This window comes from Miniopterus natalensis, chromosome 2, assembly GCF_054644295.1.
Source record: "Miniopterus natalensis isolate mMinNat1 chromosome 2, mMinNat1.hap1, whole genome shotgun sequence".
NCBI classification, from domain to species: Eukaryota; Metazoa; Chordata; class Mammalia; order Chiroptera; family Miniopteridae; genus Miniopterus; species Miniopterus natalensis.
The window spans coordinates 171,785,604-171,807,630 of NC_142082.1; the positions used below are offsets into that span (position 1 = coordinate 171,785,604).

The window sequence follows — 22,027 nt, forward strand, 5'->3', positions numbered from 1 at the left end:
AAAAAAGCACTCAATCAGAGACCCAAAAACAAAAAATTATTAAAAAACAGGAGGACAGTCTAAGGGAGCTTGGCACAGCATGAAACGTAACAATATTCGTATTATAAGAGTGCCAGAGGAAATCAAAAGTAAGCAGGGGTTAGAGAACCTGTTTGGTGAAATAATAGCAGAAAACTTCCCTAACCTGGTCAAGGAAAAAGTCACACAAGTTCAGGAGGCACAGAGGGTCCCAAGCAAGAAGAATCCAAAGAGGCCCACACCCAGACACATCATAATTAAAATGCCAAGAATCCAAGACAAAGAGAGAATCTTAAAGGAAGTTAGAGAAAAGCAATCTGTTACTTACAAAGGAGGCCCCATAAGGCTGTCATCTGACTTCTCAGCAGAAACTCTACAGGCCAGAAGGGAATGGCATAAAGTATTCAAGGTAATGCAAAACCAGGATCTAAATCCAAGACTACTCTATCCAGCAAGATTATCAGTCAAGCTGGATGGTGAAATAAAGAGCTTTCCCAAAAAAAGGCTAAAAGACTTTATCACTACAAAACCAGCATTACAGGAAATGTTAAAGGGACTGCTATAATTAGAAGTAGAAATAAAGAGAATGAGAAACATAGGCATAAAGAAACAAAATGGCAGTAGATAACTATCTTTCCGAAATAAAAACCTTCAATGTAAATGGATTAAGTGCCCCAATAAAAAGATACAGGGTGGCTGATTGGATACGAAAAAATGAAAATACATGCTATCTACGAGAGACCCACCTCAGAACAAAAGACTCACACAGGATGAGAGTGAAAGGATGGAAAATTTTTTTCCATGCAAATGGAAATGAAAATAAGCTGGGGTAGCAATACTCATATCAGACAAAATAGACTTCAAAATGAAGACCATAACAAGAGACAAGAAAGGTCATTACATAATATTAAAGGGATCAATCCAACAAGAGGATATACCCTGATAAACAAATATGCACCCAATATAGGAGCACCTACATTTATAAAAAAAACTTCTAGAGGACTTTAAGGGAGAGATCGACAGCAATATAGTCATACTAGGGGACTTTAACACCCCATTGACTTCACTGGATAGGTCTTCCAGACAAAAAATCAACAAGCAAACAGTGACCCTAAATGACACACTAGATCAGATGGATTTAATTAACATTTACAGAACATTCTACCCCAAAACTGCAGAATATACATTCTTCTCAAGTGCACATGGGACACTCTCAAAGACAGACCACGTTAGAACAGAAAACACGCCTCTACAAGTTCAAGAAGACTGAAATCATATCAAGCATCTTCTCGGACCACAGTGGCATGGAATCAGAAATCAACTACAATAAAAACACTAAAAAACATTTACACACATGGAAGCTGCAAAGCATGTTTTTAAACAATGAATGGGTTACCAATGAGATCAAGGAAGAAATAAAAAACTTCCTGGAAACAAATGAAAATGAACACACAACAACTCTGAATCTATGGAACACAATGAAAGCAGTCCCGAAAGGGAAGTTCATAGCACTACAAGCCTACCTCAAAAAACAAGAAAGACTTCTAATAGACTGTCTAACCCTACAACTTAAAAACTTAGAAAGAGAACAACAAGAAAAGCCAAGAATAAGTAGAAGGAAAGAAATAATAAAGATCAGAGCAGAAATAAATGACAGAGAGACTAAAAAAAATACACAAAAGGTCAATGAAACCAACAGCTGGTTCTTTGAAAAGATAAATAAGATTGATGAACCTTTAGCCAGACTCATCACGAAACAGAGAGGACCCAAATAAACAAAATCAGAAATGAAAGAGGTGAAAATAACAACTGACCCAACAGAAATACAAATGATTGTAAGAAAATACTATGAACAACTAACTATATGCCACCAAGCTGGACAACCTGGATGAAATGGGTAAATTCCTAGAAAAAGACAACCTTCCAAAACTCAATCAGGAACAGTCAGAAAACCTAAATAGGCTGATAACTGCTGATGAAGTTGAAGCAGTAATCAAAGGGCTCCCAGCACACAAAATCTCTGGCTCGGATGTCTTCATAGGGGAGTTCTACCAAACATTCAAAGAATTAACATCTATCCTCCTCAAACTATTTTTAAAAATCCAAGAAGAAGGAACACTTCTGAATTCTTTTTACAAGGCCAGCCAGCATTAGCCTAATTCCAAAACCAGATAAAGACACTACAAAGAAAGAGAATTATACGCCAATATCCCTGATGAACATAGATGCTAAAATCCTCAACAAAATATTAGCAAATCGGATCCAGCAATATATTAAAAAGATCATACACCATGACCAAGTGTGGTTTATTCCAGGGATGCAAGGCTGGTACAATATTCGCAAATCAACAAACATGGTACATCACATAAACAAATTGAAAGACAAAAATCACATGATCATATCAATAGATGCAGAAAAAGCATTTGATAAAATCCAACACCCATTTTTGATAAAAACTCTCAGTAAAGTGGGAATAGAGGGATCATACCTCAACATAATAAAGGCCATATATGACAAACCTACAGCTGACATCATACTCAATGGGCAAAAACTAAAACCATTTCCCCTAAGAACAGGAACAAGACAGGGGTGTCCACTTTCACCACTCTTATTCAACCTAGTACTGGAAGTCATAGCCACAGTGATCAGACAAGAAGAAAACATAAAAGGCATCCAAATTGGAAAGGAGGAACCAAAACTGTCATTATTTGCAGTTGACATGATACTGTACATAGAGAATCCTAAAGACTCCACCAGAAAACTACTAGATTTAATAATTGATTTCAGCAAGGTAGCAGGATACAGTATGAACACCAAGAAATCGATGGCTTTTTATACACCAATAATGAACTCTCAGAAACAGAAACTAAAAAAACAATCCCATTTACCATTGAAACTAAAAAAATAAGATACCTAGGAATAAACTTAACCAAAGATGTAAAAGACCTTTACTCGGAAAACTACAGGACACTGAAAAAAGAAATAGAGGAAGATATAAACAAATGGAAAAATATACCATGTTCATGGATTGGAAGAATTAACATCATTAAAATGTTCATACTACCCAAAGCAATCTATAAATTCAATGCATGCAAAAAAATGAAACTAGACCATCAACTTACACCATACACAAAAGTAAATTCAAAATGGATAAAAGATTTAAATGTAAGACATGAAACCATAAAAATCCTAGAGGACAAGATAGGCAGCAAAATCTCAGACATCGCTTGTAGCAATATGTTTGTTGATACATCTCCTAGGGCAAGAGAAACTAAGGAGAAAATAAACAAATGGACCTGCATCAAAATAAAAAGCTTCTACAGGGCAAAAGAAACCATCAACAAAATGAAAAGGGAGCCCACTGTATGGGAGAACATATTTGCCAATCACACATCTGACAAAGGGTTAATATCCAAAATATATAAGGAACTCATACAACTTAACAAAAGGAAGACAAACAATCCAATTAAAAAATGGGCAAGGACCTAAATAGACACTTCTCCAAAGAGGACATACAGATGGCCAAGAGACATATGAAAAAATGCTCAACATCGCAAATCATCAGAGAGATGCAAATTAAAACCACAATGAGGTTTCACTTCACACCTGTCAGAATGGCTCCATCAACAAGTCAACGAACTACAAGTGCTGGCGAGGGTGTGGAGAAAGGGGCGCCCTAGGACACTGCTGGTGGGAATGCAGACTGGTGCACCCACTATGGAAAGCAGTATGGAGTTTCCTCAAAAGATTAAAAATGGAGCTGCCATTTGACCCAGTGATCCCACTTTTAGGAATATATCCTAGGGAACCCAAAACACCAATCACAAAGAACTTATGCACCCCTATGTTCATAGCAGCACAATTTACAATAGCTAAGATCTGGAAACAGCCCAAGTGCCCATCAGTAGATGAGTGGATAAAAAAACTTTGGCACATTTACACCATGGAAAACTATGCAGCTGTAAAGAAGGATCTCTTATCCTTTGGGGCAGCATGGAGGGAACTGGAGAGTATTATGCTAAGTGAAATAAGCCAGTCAGGGAAAAACAAATACCACATGACCTCACTTATATGTCAAATATAATAAACAAAATAAACTGATGAACAAAATGGATCCAGAGACATAGAAGCATGGAACAGACTGAGGGATCTCAGAGGGAAGGTGAGGAGGGGGGAGTGGGTGGGGAGAGTTTAATCAAAGAACTTATATATTTATAAGCATAACCCATGGACACAGACATTGGTATGGGGAAAGCCTGAGGGTGGGATGGATGCAGGCTGGAGGGGATCAATGGAGATAAAAAGAGGACATCTGTAATATTTTCAACAATCATGATAAAAAAAACTTTAAAAAAATTTAAATACATTCAACAAAACTAAAATAATAACGATAATAAAAATAAACACTCTCTCTTAATAAAGATTAGTTACTCATGCTAGCCTGACAATTATGATAATTCACATTTCTACATAGCTATTCTATTATTAAGGGATTTCTTCGATTTAATCTACCTAAAAAATAACTAAATCACTCAGTGTTGTGTTATATAAAATGATAACAAAAATAGTGTAATTTAGACAAAATAGTGTGCTCGTGTGCTAACATATTCTACTACCCACCTCCCCCAGTTGGTTCTATTAAAAATAGTGCTGTAAAAAGAAATAAAAATCAAACTAAATTATGCCTGCTGCAAAGCATTTCACAGAAAGACTTTTATGTGCAATTTAACAGTTCATGGAAAAAAGAATATTACTGAAGGCAAGGAAAATTCTTCCTCTGAAAATAAGTGAAACCCATGTCTTTATTAGCATTTATGTGTTCACTTTTGGGAGGTAGAAGATATCTAGAGCTGTGATCCACTTAAATATATGACCACATGGCCTGCGCTCTGGTGTCTGAGCTAACACCTTCCATACCAATAGTTGAGCTTTGCTGAAAGAAGTGATTGGTTCTACATCTAAACACCCTCAGATAACTCCCCTTAGTTCATATGAGTATGATCTGAACTGAAGAGAAAGAGGCAAAGAGGTAGCTTCTGTTATTCTGGGGAAGGCAGCAGATTTTATCAAAAGGAGTATGGACTTCAGGAAGAAGAAAAAGTACATTTGAAGCAGCTGACTCGACAAGTTACTTAACTTTTCTGAGCCTTTCTTCATCTATAAAGTGGGTATTGTAAGACCTCACAGAGTTATTTTGAGAACTGAATGCAAAAATGTTCACAGGAGTAAACCGCACAGCATCTGACACACAGTAAGAAGAGAATACATTTCAGCTTCTTTCCCCTTTGCCGTTTCTCTAATAGAGCAACTCTGGGAAACTGTAAATACATCTTTAAAAAGCATTCTCCTAGAGTCTGAGAAATGATATTCCCATCAGCAGTCTCAGCAGGAGGACAGCTATCAGCTGCATCGGTGGCAAAGTATCTCCTGATGCAGATCTAGAGCTACATGAGCAGAAATCAGAGGCTGGAAGCAACCAAGAGGGGAGGGAAGAGCAGCTTCTGGAGCCCAGAGATGCTGCCCTGGCCAGCCCCTCTTTGGGGAAAGGGCCCTGTGAGCTCTCACTGTTCCTGCAGACCAAGGGGAAGGTGAGGCTGAGAGCAGGAGGGGAGAGAATACTTGCTTTGCTCTAGAGAGTTCCTAAATTCCTAGAAACTCTTCATGGAGGGTCCCTACAGCTACGAGGGACTCTAAACTCTAACCAGGCCCTCAGACTCTGGGAGTAAGAGGAGCAAAAGCTTAGAAAGTGGGGTTGTTAGATTAATGTTAGCTACTGGTTTTAGAATTAAGCATTTTCCAGCAAATGGCTTAAGAACTGTGCTTTACCCAATATAGACAGTGTAGCCTACGATGAAATCCTTTACAAATTCATTTTAATAGCTTTCGTTTATAATTAAAATTTAGATGGAATTCATGTATTGACAAAAGTAGTTTTTAAAAGGATAAGACTGTAGAATATTTCTCTTTGAATACAATTTAACCTTAGGTATAAGGAAAAAGTAATTGCAGCCTTAAAACAATGCCTTTTAACTAAATACTATTTTTCACATTCATCTAATGCAGTCCACACACCTGAAGTCTGTTTAGTGTAACAGGAGATTTTTCAAACCAGTTTAGAAACAGGAGGGTGTTTCTAAGATTATCTGCCCCCCCCCCCCCCGCCCGGGTATTAAAAAGTCTGGGCACTTGATTACGCTGCATACTTGCTGCTGAGTAATGATAAGTCGTCTGGAGCCAATTATTGCCTCCTCTTTACTTAAGTGATCCTCAATCTCATTTAGAAGATCATCAGACTGATTCTTAGAAAGTGTGATGATCTGAAGTAGTACTTCCAAGGAACATGATAGATTTTCCAACTTGAGAGGGCTTCCTTGTGATACAATGGTCAAGAAATAAAGCTTCAGGAAAGACTCCTCATGGAAGCAGCTTAGAATATGAGTAGTTGTCTCTCAACTACAACCCTCAGTGATCAAAAAAATAAGCAAGATTTCCCAAGTACCCTCCTGTGTGGGGTACACACTAAAGGGAACGATAGTCATGCATACTTAGATGAGAATTTATATTTATTGATCACCTGGTCCACTTCATGCTGACGGAGTACAACTGTGTGATTTAATCTTGCAGCAGTCTTATGAGGTGATTGTAAAAAATCTGAATTGATAGGTGAGGAAGTTGACATCAAAGAGCTCACAAAACAAAGCTGGGATCTCAATCCAAGTCCATATAATGTCAAGACTTGTTCTCTGAAAAAATCCTATACATGGGATTTCATGATTCTGTAGAATGTACTAACTCATCACAGCATCACCAAAAAGTAGGATGTTCTACAGAATGTGAGGTATTCAATATAGTTGAATCTTACTGCCAATGCTGGCTGGTTTGGCATTTAACTCTGATTTCAAGTGGGAAGCCAGAAATTATGTTTGTGGAAATTATGTGTTAATATCTTTCTGAGTAAAATGAATTCCATAAATTTTATTTACTTTTATTTCTATCTTAGTCCTGGACAGTTGAGGACACTGGATAAGTTTCAAACTATTATGTAATTGGCTGAGGAATTTTTTTTAGAAAGAAGAGAGTGGCTTCTATGAGTAGAATTAGCTCCATGATTCGTAGAGACTGCTTGAACCAGAGCGGAGATGAGAGTGTTCCAAATCCCTTCCTGGTCCAATAAGTTTTTTGTTCACAAAGAACCTGAAATTGCAAATGCGCAAGTTGGGAGAAGGGCGCACAAAAACACTAAATGAAATGGGCAAGGGCATGGGAAGCTAACTGGCAATGTTTGATTCTCCATGTATTTCCACTGCTCATGATGTTACGCCCCTAATCATCTTCCGAGGGCCTTAGCAGCAAACACCATCAATGCTCAGGAAACTATGCAGCGCTGCTGAAGCCAGGCACAGTGCTTGGCTCAGTGGCCTCCCAAAGCAACATTCTAGACGCTGGCAACAGTAGTATTTCCTCTTGCTTATTCTAAATTTACCTCCTGTTAACATCATGGCACATCTCTGTCCCATTGTCAAGCAGAAAGAGGATACTCAGATTTCAGAAAAAGAATTTTGACCATTTAAATCAACATGTTCTAGAATTTTCTCTTTTCTTTATGAGGGCACCTTGGAGCTTTAAGCTCTTATTTATTTATTTATTTATTATTTATTTATTTATTTTTAATATATCTTTATAGATTTCAGAGAGAGGAAGGGAGAGAGAGAGAGAAACATCAATGATGAGAGAGTTGTCATTGATTGGCTGCCTCCTGCACACCCCCAACTGGGAATCGAGCCCACAACCTGGGCATGTGCCCCAACTGGGAATCAAACCTTAACCTCCTGGATCCTAGGTGGACGCTCAACCACTGAGCCACACTTGGCTGGGCTAAGGTCTCTTTTAGTAATTACTGTTCTCTAGTACCATTTGACTGCTAGGCTTACTACCACCTGTATTACAACTGGCACACTACAATTTTAGGAAGTACAGCAAATTTAGATGAAGACCATGAGACTAGCTGACATCATGAAGCTCTTAAAGAAAGGGCTGATGTGTGTTTATCTTGCTGTGCCCACAGTGTCAAGCACCACATCTCCCTCATGGTAGGGCAAGGGGGGAGCTGAAATAATACATATCTACAGTGCCAGACTCTACATATATTCCACTGCCCCTCTCTACCATTATTCAATATTAATATCCCCATTTCTTTGATGGGGAAACCAAATGAGTTGCCTATAATCATGCAGCTGGGAAACAGCAGAGCTGAGAGTTGAATTCATGTCGGCCTGACTTTTAATTTCACCATGTGATTCCCCAACCACACTTAGTACCTGATACATTATTTGTGGGATGTCATCTTCACAGGGTTATTACCTCTCTAGTTCCATCCAGCTTCCAGAGGGACAAGCTGACAGCCCACTAAGGCAGTAATTCACAGATGGCCTAATGGCCAGTTGGAATGCCAATTGTTACGGTCAATCACACAATCAGTGTGTAATCAAGAGGCGAAAATGAAGGTGCATACAGCACTCAGTCTAGGGGACTGAGTCTCTACTTTCATTTCATTATCACTGTAGTAAAACAGTACATACAGGCAGCAGGTAGGACAGCAGTGTGAGAAGATGAGAATCTGTGGATTTGTTTACGGCTAAAATGGCCAACAAAGGCAGCTTTGCCTGAGTCGCATTTTTAACATTTGCCCTTATTTTCATTATAATCATGTTTGTAACATTTTTACAATTTTAATGGTATATGTGTTCGAAGAATTTTAGAACACTAGAGAAATGTTCAATGTCAAATAAGTCTTCCAACAGAGAAGTACTAGGGCTCGGCTTGAACATTCTCAGAATCAGGGAATTCACTATTTATAAGACAATAAATTCTTACTTTTACATGGACCAGGAGTCTGCATTCCTACAGCTAGCTTGGAATTATTCTATAAGAACATCTGAAAGAACTGTGTGGCAACATACATTCCCAAACTAGTTCTTCCGACACGAGAAAAGTCTTCAATGTCTATCAGCATTTCTAGGTAAGAGATCTGGCCACACATGCTAGTATATTTGCATCACTAAACATATGCACACAATTTTGTACTTTTTCATACTGTTTCAGTTTTTAAAATCTAAAACAAATATGCATTTCATAAAAAATCGTTTAATCTTTTTAAAAATTATCACTTAATTAACATGGGGACCAGTCAGATTAGAATAATTTAAGTTCTTACTTCTCCCAGCACATAAGACAAATGAGGTGCTCCTACAAGGGTTTCATTTAGGCCTGAATATTCCCTCCAGTGACGGCAAACCCTGATTTCAGTGTCACTTCTTATCCCCCCAGGCCCAGTCCACCACAAGAGGACCATTCTCCATCTTACCTGTGTGAAAGAGTCCCTTGGAGTGCTGTTTCAAAGGTGCTGGTGAGTAGTTAAAGGGCCACAAAATCCCATAACTGTTTGCCCAGTGATATGTATCCGGGCTTCTCGCACACAAATCTTAATCGTCTTCTCTCTCAGAAACCTCAACTATTACTGCTAATTTAACACAGTTGTTCTGGGAGCTTAGAAATCATCTGTCTTAACTCCAAATTCTATAGACCTATTTAATTTATAGTTACACCTCTACTTAGTGGGAGGGGAGATATGGAGCCGGATCTTCTGACTCTTTCCAGAATGGTAGTTTCTTTAGTATGACTGTTACTGCCATTTTTAGGTTTCACTATCTAGTATTTGACATCACCCATCATTAAGCAAAAAGTCTTCAAAGAAAATTTCAAATGGCCTTTTACTCTGACTCTTCATTGTAGGGAAGGAAACAATGCTTCATAAGAGTTTAACATATTACATAGTGATTGCGAAACTATTTGTGAGACACCCTGCTAGGTATTCTGGAATACGTGAAGATGAGGAACACAGTTCTTGCCATACTGGAGCTTACCACTTAGAAGCTGTTAATCACTCAGACCAGGATAAATGCGACATTTCACAGAATGAGCAACAGTAGTATAGTAAGTCATCTTATTCTACAACACTTTGAAGAGCTTCATAATTAGCTCTACCTAAAATTGAAACTCCATTGATGTTAACTGGCATAGTGAAAATAGCACATGGGAAAAAATATCTGTTTGCTAAATTAATATGCTTATAACTGATACTGTTTGGAGGTCATGGTTGTTTGATATGAATAGAAGGAAATCACTTATAGCTGCTGTTATTATGATAAAACAAAATTATCTAAAGACTCCTATCCTTTTATAGCGAGTTCTTAAGCACATTTATTCATTATAACATACAGGAGAGGTTTCCTTACTTGTGGCCCCACCGTTCATTTCTTCAAGTTCGCTGTTAATTCCAACATCTATGGAACTCATTATTTTGTCAATCTGCAAGAAACAAAAACCATGTAACTGAATTATTACCTTCACCTCGAGCACTGCATTTTTAAAAACCTTCAAATGCCAGAAACATATACAGCGTGAGGCAAACATAGGTTGACAGCTGTGAGTATGCGAAACAGAGTTTATTCTTGTATTATTATTTATTAATTATTGTATTATTTTCCATATGAACTACTGTAAACTCACTTTTGCCCCACCCTGTGTTCTTGATATTATTACCACTGCAATACCACAATTAAGAGATTAACAGAGAAAGGTTTAAAGGGAAGCAGGCATCTTGTGAATTGCTTTTAAAAACATAAATTATGTTTCCCTTTCTTAAGCTTTCAGTGTCAACTTGACTTTTATTTATATTTCCTAAAATGAACTTGGTATAAACCTACATGGGTCAGCAAGTTATGGAACTGTGCATTCTTTAAAGTCAGGAGGGGAAGGGCTGAGAATAAGTTCACGTGAGGATCTCTCTCCCCTGGGGCACGTGTCTCATCTGACTGATGAAGGGGCGGGTTTCAATTTGTAGGCACATCCCTGGGAGCCAAGTTCTTGCTAAATGGTCTGACCAGCCACTAGGTGATCTGTGGCATGTAATCACAAGAATTAATCCATGCAAACAACTTAATTCTAAGAGATAAGTTAAATGTTCATTGATCCTGCCTTGTTCCAAAAAGAATTTCAGATGTTATTCACAGAGTTAATAAATATAAGTAATGGATAGGCCTGAACAAACGACTGGTCTAGTAGAATGGAATCCATAGGAACAAACGGCTGCCTAAGCTTTAGCCGTTTATGGTTCAACCCCCTCCTCATCACCCTAGCATCCCTGGTAAGACAGCAGGTTCTAGAAAGGACAGTCAGCATTACTTAAAGGTCTCATTTTGTTCAGCCTGAAACAGATGCAGGGAGATCAAGTGATCCTCCCTCCCCAAAAAAACAGCTCAGTTGAGAATGTCAATATCAGAACCATTTCCATTTCTGGTTCTCAGAATACGAAGGTGACCTACTGTGTTTCAAAGCCCAATCCAACTGGCACAGTCTTGTGAGAGACAAAATGTAATATGTTAGAATAAAATGTCAAGGGAGGCTGTGGTCCATGCTTTGAAGAAATTCAAGAAAAAGCAAGAAACACAATCTCATGATGCAGTCCTCCTTACGGGCAAAGGGTGATATTTCAAAATCTTACAAGGGCCCTTGCATTCCGAGGAATTCTAGGGCATTAAAGGCTCCGTCTTTAGGCAGAGCTTAAATTACGGATACTCGACTTAAACATATTTTTTCTTTACTGTCTCTCTGACAGTTATAAAAGGGAAATATTAAGTAATTTGTAAGATTATAAGGAGGTCCCCTGAAAACCTAATATACTTTAAAGAAGGGAGATGAGCTAACAAAGAGCTTAGCAAGTAGCAAAATGATATAGGGCAGCGAAAGCACACGGATTTTTCTCAGTTCGTCAGCTGCAGCGCTTGAGAGGACAGACCGTGAGCACTCTCTTGCACCTCCTAGCTGGCTATTGCTTCGGCTTGATGTCAACTTCTGCGGAAACAACAGATGGCCCCACATGTGCGGCGCTGTGTATGTTTTCAAGCTCGCCGTGGAAGTGCCACGCACTGTCCCTAGGACCCCTTCCTTCCACCTGGAGCTATACGCGGTCATGAATTCTTTCTCCTTTCTGTCTCTGAAAGGCTTAAACACTGGAAGCCCTGCCCCCAGGCCTTCCTGGACCCCGGGCCCTACATAAGGAACCAGGCTTACCTCCTCCCACTCAGAGGTGAAGGACGGTGTCCTCTCGGAATTCCCTTTGGAGCTGCGCTCGGCAGCTGAAGCTTCGCTCCAGTTCACTCTCGACGTTTTCTCATTCGAAGGGTAGGCAATGAGGTCAGAGTCTGACTTAGACACATTTTTTGATAAATGCATGTCAATCAGGGCTTTGGGCAATGAGCGTATTCGTCCCAGGGTGCAGGCTCGCTCCACGAATCCTCCCGTGTTCACAACCCACTGGTCCCCATTCCGGGATCCACTCCCACTTGTTCTTGAACCAACAATGGTATGGTTTTCGACTGGGTTGGGTTTTTTGTAAAAAATGGTCCTACTGACCACTTTGGGTTTCACTTTCTTGCCCGGAGGCTCCGGGGGATTTTCTATCGGGGACTGCTTGAAAGGCAAGGGGCTGCTGGCCAGGCTGGCTGCCTCCCGCCCTCCGCGCTCCTCTCTTTTCCCGTAGAGATGAAACGGATTTTCAGGGGACTCGCAGGCTGGAGAGGATCCATGGAGAAGGCCTGCAAATTGCCCGGGGTCATATTCTTTGGGGGGATCATTGTCCTCCTGTTGAGAGAGGTCATCTGCAAAAGAAAAGAAAGATGTCAGGAGGCTTGTTTATAAAGGACTCCAAAAGCCCTGATACAACAGCGGTGTCCTTTTGAACTTGGGCTATATCCAGACACTTGATTTACTGCTCCAGGATGGTATCCTCACTTTGTGAAATACTTGTGACTCTGTAGTGCTGCCTACAAAATAAATGTGTGTGTGTGTGTGTGTGTGTGTGTACCAAATCCTCCTGACAGATACCTTAGGGGGCATTTCAAAGGTATGAATTAGGTATTAATTGAGTAATTGCATACCCCTCTCCCTTGTCCCCAGTGTGTATGTTTTATATTAAATAACAAAATTGGGTTTTCTTAGCATGAAACCCACATCCAAACCCTGGCAATAAATGAGTCACTGTTCAGGTGGACATCAGGCAAGTAAATCAAGGTCATGCACAATGACATCGCTCTGGCCTTCCCCCAGCAAATAAATCCAGAAACAAAATCTTGAAAAGAAGTATTATTAGGCCCTGGCTGGTGTGGTTTAGTGGTTAGAGCATTGGCCTACGCACCAAAGGGTCGTGGGTATGATTTCTGGTCAAGGGCATGTACTGGGGTTGCAGGTTTGATCTCTGGCTCCAGTCGGGGTGCATACAGGAAGCAACCAATCAATGTGTCTCACATCAATGTTTCTCTCCTTCACTCTCTCCCCCTCCCTCACTCCCTCGCTTCCACTCTCTAAAAAATAAAATCTACGGAAAAAATATCCTTGGTGAGAATTAACAAAACAACCACAAAAAAAGAAGTATTATTAGAAGTAATTTAAGGTTAATAATCCTAATAGTGTTACTTTAAGTATAAAATTAAGAATAATTCTACACAGATTATATAATTTAGAAAAAAGGACTTGTTCAGGCTTAACATAGGTAAACAATGTGATCCAATATCACTAAAAAGACTCTTTTACAAGAAACTAATGCTGAGCTATTAACACAAAGCTCTCGTTTTCTTTTTTCTCTAAAATAACATTAATTATCTTTGAATTTCTTTAGGTCTTTGAAATGTAATGCATAAAAGAAACCAAAGAATGCAAATTTTTATCGCTTTACATTTTTTCTAAGAGAAATCATAAATGTTCTCTGAAATTTAAAATATACCATGCTTTTTTTATGACCTAATTTGTGTTTTAAAGATACTGTGTTAAAATCTTGGCCAAAGAACTTAGCAAAGGAAGTCAGTTAACTTTTTTGACTGGCCATTTTAATTCATATAGCTAAATATTTGCTACAAAATTACCCAAGAAGCCCATAACCCAATCTTGTGAATAAAGTACTGTACAGCCAATGTGGTAGCTAATAGCCACAAATCCAAAGCTGACTTGCTGACTCACACTTTAAAGAAGTTAGTTGTTATTACAAACTCCAAACACCAACATTTTTATAAATTAACAAGTAACATTGAATAGGTACATACTATTTATTAGGTACTTAATTAGGGATTATATTTACAGCATCTCCTTTGATCTCATAATTCCGTGAAATGATTAATAATCATCATGCTTTTCTGACAGAAAGAGATATGGTGAGAACATTGAATTCAAGTGTTTAAACAAATCAGCAAACACAACAGACATGTGCCCAGAGGATGCTACAGGCAAATTGACTTTGTTCATTGAAGTTGGGTCCCAGGTCCCTATACTGTTCTCACTCTTGACAGAAGCATATCTCCAGATCTCACCCTGGTTCCTATTTGGCTTTTCCAAACAGAAGAGATCCCCTGAGCAAATCTATCACAACGATACCCTGAGATGGAACAAGGAAAGTGACAGGAAGAAGGGTCCAAGGGAAGAAAACAATCTAAAAGAGAAACAATTTGTACCCATACAGTACTATTACAATCACTTCATCTTCCCATAAAAACTCTGTCCCTATCTAGTGTAGCAACACCGTGTCCTTGAGAAAACCCCATTATGTCTTCCCCCTGCGACAGGGACCCTTCTCAACGCAGAAGAGTGGGTGGGGAGCAAGGCAGCTTTGAACTCTCTCTAAAGGTGAGTGTTCATGGCCTATTCCACACATTCTGTTAGAAGTCAAAATTAACACTTAGACAACTTAAATTGCTGCAGCTTCCCGAGCCAGGAAGTTAAGCTGAGATTCAAACTAGGGTCTACCAGGTTCCCACACAGAACTGTCCTGGAAAATGTTTCATTATGAAGAACAAATAATTTGGGTTCAAGGCCAAGCAAGCAGGCTCTTCAAGAACAGGCACATGTTTCTCCCATTTATGACAGTTTCTGGAATTTGGGATAAGCAGACTAAGAGATTACTTTTTCTGCTCCATGGAAGTAACTGACACTAAAAGGAAATAAAACCTGGCATTCTGTCCCAATTTATTTTCTCTTTTATCTTCCGCGGCTACCTGGCTCCCCATGGTGCTTTAGGACATGAGCAGGTTGGCTCGGAATGACAGCAATGGGTGAATAACTGTAAACTGAAGGAGGAATTCTGAAAAGGAAGTTCACAATTTTACTTTGAAAGTTGCTGAAGAAAGCTCAAGAGTTTGGAAAACTGGAAAGAATCAGCCTACTACTATGGGAAAAAGAGTGTAAATCTGTCAAAAGGTGTTGACCATGTTCATGATACTGAGAGTTTTAGGAGCATAATACTAAAGTTTTCTGTGATGATGATTATTATTAGGTTACAATCCCCTATGTGTTTTGACAAAAATGACTATAATCACCACCCCAAAATGCTTTATATTGTCTGAGTCCTCTAGTTATAAGAAGTCACTTCCCTAAGTAAAAGAAAATTTAGTTAGTTTATAAGATTAGTCTTTTTAAATAACAGTTCTTAGCATCATGACAGCGGGTAACATTTTTGCCAAGAGATGAAAAGGCAGATATTATCTGTTTATTTCAGTGGCCGAACTCTAAGGATGTCTCAAGTCAAAGACAAAGAGAAGTTGACATGAAACCTCCTGAAACACCCCTTTGGTGGCCCCGATCGGCAGTGGCTCCCTGCAGCCATTCCTCCCACGTGGATCTGGTGTGGCCCTGCCGCTTGCTTTGGTCAATGTGACAACAGCAAACGTGATACGAGCAGAGCCTTGAAAACACCTGTGCGGTGGGGCTTGTTCCCTTGCTGCTCTTGGAACCTTGCTGCACGTGAACAAGCCCAGGCTGGCCTGCTGGTTGATGAAGTGACACGTTACCCAGTGCTTGAGGTTGTAGGTTTTACTATTTTTCAAATATGAAAGGGCTAACAGATTAGGAGTTGCCCCTTTGAAAACACAGATCGTTATACTCATAGACCCCAACAGGAGGGAGCAGGCCGTGCTACAAGGGGGCACACAGGGAGGCACCAGGATTGGGCAGGAGGCAGAATGAGGGAAGGAAAAGACGGGCAAGAGCCTTTATTGTGGTTTCTATGGGAAAGAATGGTTGAAGCATCATAAGCAAATTTAGGGTTGGCTAGTTTGAATCAGTCAGCTGACTCTGGGGTGTAGGGACTATCCTCAGTGGTCTGGCGTGTGGTGTTGATGTGAGAGCAGGTGGGTGAGAGCCTGATAAAGGCTGTTGTTGGGATATGGCTCTGGACTGGCTGTATGAAAGGCGTGTATGCAGGTGAGTTTTCTATCTCTAAGAATTAGCTAGCCCTGGGAGGGGCGGCCCCTTCAGAGTCAACAAGGTCCCAAGGTGTCAAAGCGTCAGACAACCAAACAAATAAAAAGGTGTGGCTAATACACCAGCCATCCCCCTTACCTCTGTCCATAGTCAGCAACCTTCCAGACGGGTCTAGGTAATTTTCCCACAAACATCTTTGTCACAAGTGTGTTTGCTGCAAACATTTTCGTCGCACAACTAATTGGCCATAAGGCAATTTTGCCATAGAAGATAAAATAGCTGGTTGACAGTCTGGTTTGCATTTGGCAGACTTCATGCATTGTCAGTGTGGTTCCATTCTCCATTGACGGGGTTCTCTCAGTCCTCTCATTTGTATTTTATATAAATCCTAGCCCTCCTAAGGGTCTATATCATGACCAGTAGATGTGGTTGCATTAAAATAGTGGATGGGAACAACTACGAATAAAGCAGATTGCAAAGCTACGTGGAAGGCCAGATAACATGCCAAACTAGAAAATGATCACATAGCAGTTTTTGCAAATCCTTCTGTGAGCACAGTCATCCCTCTCACCCATCAAAAGTTTACCGAGCTGTGTACGGCAAATACAAAAGAGGCAGCTGCTAATTCACAAATCTTCCAGAGCATTAATGATCAACTCTTTAGGTAGAAACTGATACCTCTTTTAAATTTTTTCTTATTTATTGATTTTTTAGAGAGAAAGGAAAGGAGAGAGAGAAAAATGGGGGGGACATCAATTTTGTTGTTCCACTTACTGATGCATTCATTGGTTGATTCTTGTATGTGCCCTGAGTGGGAATTGAACCCAAAACGTTGGCATATTGGGACAACTCTCTAACCAACTGAGCTGTTTGGCCAAGGCTGATACCTCTTTTAATAAAAGAAGAAATGTAGCGAAAAAGAGAAAAGTGCAATGCCAAAAGAGGAGACAAATCCATAAGCAAAAAAAAAAAAGTATAATACAGTGAACAGAAAACTTCAAAGACAATTTATTTTCATTTTTCTCAGTAAGATTTTTAACTTTGTTATTAATGTTTTCATGTTTCATTATTTCTTTTTTAATGTTCCTCTTTTATTTTTTGTTATTTCATCTTTTACCATGAATTGCCTTATGGCCAATTAGTTATGCGGCAGACATGCTTGCAGCAAAGATGTTTATTGCAAAACTACAGGACATGCTTCCAAATATGCGAGTGAGGCCATCAGGACTGTCCAACCCCAGGCCAGGCAGCCTGCTGACCACAAATGCATGCGGGGGCCCAGCCAAGACCAGATGAAAGGGACCCAGACCACAAGAAAACACCTGCCAGGACCATGAGCTAAACAAACGGCTGTTATTTTAAGCAATTAGGTTTCGGGGTAGTTTGATATGTAGCAATACATAACTGATTCGGCCTGTATTCCAAGTTTTAAAGAAGAATTAATACATTTTTCAGAATAAATTCTGGCAATGTTTATATTTTCACATCTAGCAACCATGATAGTAACAGTAAATACCTGTAAGTGTTGTGAACACTGAGTGAAATGGTAGAAGGAAAGCAGTTAGAACAAGCCTGTGGCACAGAACACATTAAACATATGTCTCTGTTATTATAACAATAATTTTTAATCTAGAGGGTTTCATTTTTACAAAGAATGTAAAAATGAAACTGCTGTAGTAGTTAATTGTATTAGGCACGCAATACTGATTGGTATTTTGACACGGTAAACATGGGATTTACTCCTTTGTTTCTGCCTGTATATTTTTTAAAGCATACTTTGGAAAGAATTTTGGCATTTTCTTACTATTTCTTTAGATGAAACTGAGGAACAGTGTAGAGATTAAACTGTTTTTATAACTTGTCTCATTTAATTTCACACTTTTCTTTTGATAAGTGGATATTTCATGCCAAGGTACAGAACTAAATACGTGTGAATTTCAATCTAATAGTTATTCAAAGCACCATTAGCATTTCAAAGAAATGTCAGAGTAAGTATCCAGCAGCAAGCAGTTCAATCTCTTTCTATCCATCTTTGCCCTTGATCTTATCTTTATCACCCATACAAATACATGAATAACAATAAAACCAAAAATTTCATGTTAAGATAGAAACAAATTATGGAAAACAAATGATTTCTTCTTCTACTGTAGACCACAGCCTCTGTGTATTGGGTCACTGCATTCCTCTATAGAAAATTTTAAAAATGTCTCCGTTTTCTGGGATCCTACTGCTGATGTTGATATTACAGAACTTCTAAATTCACTCCACAAATATGTGTAAGTGCCTTCTGTGTACCAGGCACTGTCTATGTGTCAAAGTTTCAGTAGTGCCAGAACAGTGTCCTGCCCTCAGGGTAATGACACCCCAGTGAAGGAAATACTAGCAGACAAATGGAGAGGGTATTTCTGCTGATGGTAAGTTCTGTACAGAGAACACGGCAAAATAGTGAGAGAGGAACTGTTACTGCCAGCAGGGGAAGAAGGTATGGAAACCCTCTGAGGCTATTGTGAGGCCAGTGTGGCCACAACAGAGTGGTGAGAGGGTGGTGTACAAGCCAGGGTTCTTCAGAGAGAAGGGGGGGGGGAAAGAGAGAAGTGTAGCTGCGGTCTGGATCCAAAGGCCCACGAACCAGAATTAATGGCATATCCAGTTCTAGTCTGAAGGCCGACAGCCTTGAGATCCAGAAAGAGCCAATGTTTTGGGTTGAGTCCAGCAGGCAAGAAAAAAAGCTGATGTACTAGTCCAAAGAGTGTCAGGCAGTAAGAGTCCTCTCTTGCTCAGGGTGGGGGCCAGCCTTTCGGCTATATTTAAGCCTTCATCTGATTGTTCGAGGCCCACCCATATTAGGGAGGGCAACTGGATTTACTCCGTTTACCAATTTAAATGTTAATCTCATCCAAAAACACCCTCATAGAAATACCTAGAATAATGTTTGAGCAATTATCTTAGCACCCCATGGCCCGGTGAAGCTGACACACAAAATTAAGCATCACAGGTGGGTAGAAGGGTTGAAGATGAGATCAGAGATAAAGGTAGGGGTAGGGTTTACACGGTCCGATTTACACTTTTAAAAGATCATCTGCTATTTCTGATGGCCAGAATATGACAGTAATGTAGTATCTTAAGAAATTAATCTCCCCTTGTTCCCTCATAAGAACAATATGTGGGAAAGTAAAAGAATAAAATATCAGCACATGAAGCAAACAGCAACAACAAAACCCTACAGGCCAACTGCAAGTGATATCTTCAATAAAGCAGGGATCAGGAATCCCATGGTCCTGGAAAATGGGTGGCATAGTCAAATCATGTGATGGCAGCTGGGTCCAAAACTAGACCAGCAGCTGTGCAGCTGTAATAGTAAAAAGAAAAGGAAATTTGGTGGAGCCTACAAGCCATGGGACCCAGAAATTGCCATCAGACTGATTTCCAAAAGGAGAGCACCTGGCACTAAGTGGGACATGAGAACAACCAGCGGGACTTGAAAATCCTGCAAAAGGACCATGGAAGTAGCGTAAACCATTGAGGATCTCAGAAATTCCCAACAAACCCATGCTTTTGTAGGTGAGAAACTCACTCTGAAGAAAAACTTTCAGAAGCAGAATCCAAATTGAGCAGGGTGAAAACACCAGGGCTCTAAGTGAGCAAAACGTTTCACATAATGAGGAGGCGCGAGTGGCAGGGAAGCCAGAGGTCCAGAGGCGGGGAACCTTGAACGCACTAACAGCAAAATACAGCATTCAATTGTGAAAGCAGTACTTGCAAGGCAAGGCACACGGAACTCTGAAGGATGCTGAGGTTAATGCCAGGAAGCCTTTCTGAATAGTCCAGGACATCTCTTCTCATTACACATGGGGAACAAAAAAAGATTTTGATGGAATCCCATTTAAAGACATTGCAAGAGAAAGACATGAAATGGATGTCTAATAGCTAATGAAAACAAACCAAAAAATGTAGCCTCAAAGCAACTGAAAGCTCTGACCTAAAATTCAAAGTTATTTAAAAGAAATTTAAAAAGTGATCAAAGCTCTGAAAGAACAACCTAAACTATAAGTAGAAGAGCTCAGACACGAGGTGGCTGGTCATTCTTTTTGCCCTTACCCTCTCACTCCATGAGCAATTCAGTCCTAAAGTCATTAGATAGAGAAGAGTGAGCTGATATCCATACCTTCTGTGGAGAGGGGGTTTGCAGTGGCCCAGAGTAGGGTATCAGAGCCCAAGCAGGGCAATGGGAATGCTCATGTTTGGATCCAAGCAGCTGCACAGTATGGGGAGTCAGGGCCCAGAAAGGGTGAGGGAATCCAGGAGGGGGGAACAGCCTAGTGCCAAAGGAGTCAGAAACTGAGCAAAGCGAGAGAGTATCCCTGCAGAGGGGCAGCCTAGTTAGGGGGCCAGAGCCCAAACAGGGTGAGGGAGGTGTCCGTGTCCGGAAGGAAGGTGTTCTTGCATGGGGGGGCTTGGCATGAGATCTCAAGGCCCAGCAGGGGAAAGGAGGTATCCACGTGTGGGGATGGCTTGCTGGGAGGTGCAGAGCCCCAGGGGGGTGAGCAGCGTGTCTGCACAGATAGAGAAACTGGCCTGGGGAGTCAGATCTCAATCAGGGTGAGGAAGATGTCCGAGTGAGGAGGAGGTGGCCATGGACATGGGAAATTGGCTACTTACACAGGAGCTGATCAAATAAGCAACTACATTAAGGGTCATGGGAGCCAGATTTCTCACGGCTGAAGGAGGGATTTATAAATATGAGGAAGAAAACTAGAGGGAACTTCATGATGTTAGATTAGAACTGAAGGTATGCTTTCAAGATAGAGATATAGATATACATGTGAATATGTATTTACGTATGTGTATGTACATATATGTATTATCTAACTCTGTCCACTAAGAGGGCCTGGGAAATGGACATCCCAATAGCAACAAGTAAAGCCCAGATTTTGGCCTGTGGATATATTTTCCACTAAAAGAAACAAGGATTCATTGAGAAATGACTGATACCAGGCCAGGGCAGGGCAAGTGCAAGGTGAGCCTGGAATACTTTGTGCCAGAAAGCAAGGCAGTGCTCAAAAAATGATGAGGTGTGTCAAGAGCATAGGGAAGCCAGCTTGAATGGGCTCCCGCTGGTTAAACTAAGGACACTTGTAGGAACAAAATAAATAATAACTGTAATGGATTATAACCCATTGAATAAAATAGAAAAACATGGGCCCATTAGGAATGGGAAATTTAATGAATTTCAAATCACCTCCCCACTTATGCTGCTTTCACCAAGTTTGATATTTAGTATTACATTTTTGTTTAATTCTAAACATTTTAAAGTTAGAATTATGCTGTCTCCTAATGCATTTTTCATGAGTGATTTAGAAATGTGTATTTAGGTTCACAGATTTATGGGGATAAATATGAGAATCTTTCATTTAACTTAAATGAATTGTGGTCAGAATTGAGCAAAAAAGAATTAAAAAAGAGAAAGAACTCATGGACACAGACAAGTGTGGTGATTTCGGGGTGGGGAGGGAGAAGGGGGTTGGGTGGAGGTGGAAGAGGGGGATTAATGGTGATGAAAAAGATAAAATAAGGAGAAAATTAAATTTACAAAAAAGAAATTGTAGCTTGGATGAATCTGCATCTTTGACATGTGTGGAAACTTTATAGCCAAGTCAAGATCTATCCTTATCAATGTTTCATGAGAGTAACATATGTTCTCTAA

At 39.9% G+C, this 22,027-nt stretch overlaps 1 protein-coding gene across 4 annotated transcripts in view; it reads right to left on the reverse strand.

Annotated features, from left to right (window-relative positions):
• Window positions 1-22,027, reverse strand: part of ANKS1B (ankyrin repeat and sterile alpha motif domain containing 1B) — a 693,028-nt gene that overhangs the window by 366,237 nt on the left and 304,764 nt on the right. For all 4 annotated transcript variants that reach the window (XM_087814846.1, XM_087814845.1, XM_087814848.1 and 1 more), the window contains exons 13-14: window positions 12,151-12,737; window positions 10,314-10,386 (exon numbers count right to left, since the gene is read on the reverse strand). In XM_087814846.1, coding sequence (XP_087670972.1) covers window positions 10,314-10,386; window positions 12,151-12,737 — 660 coding nt within the window. The remainder of the gene's footprint in view (window positions 1-10,313; window positions 10,387-12,150; window positions 12,738-22,027) is intronic.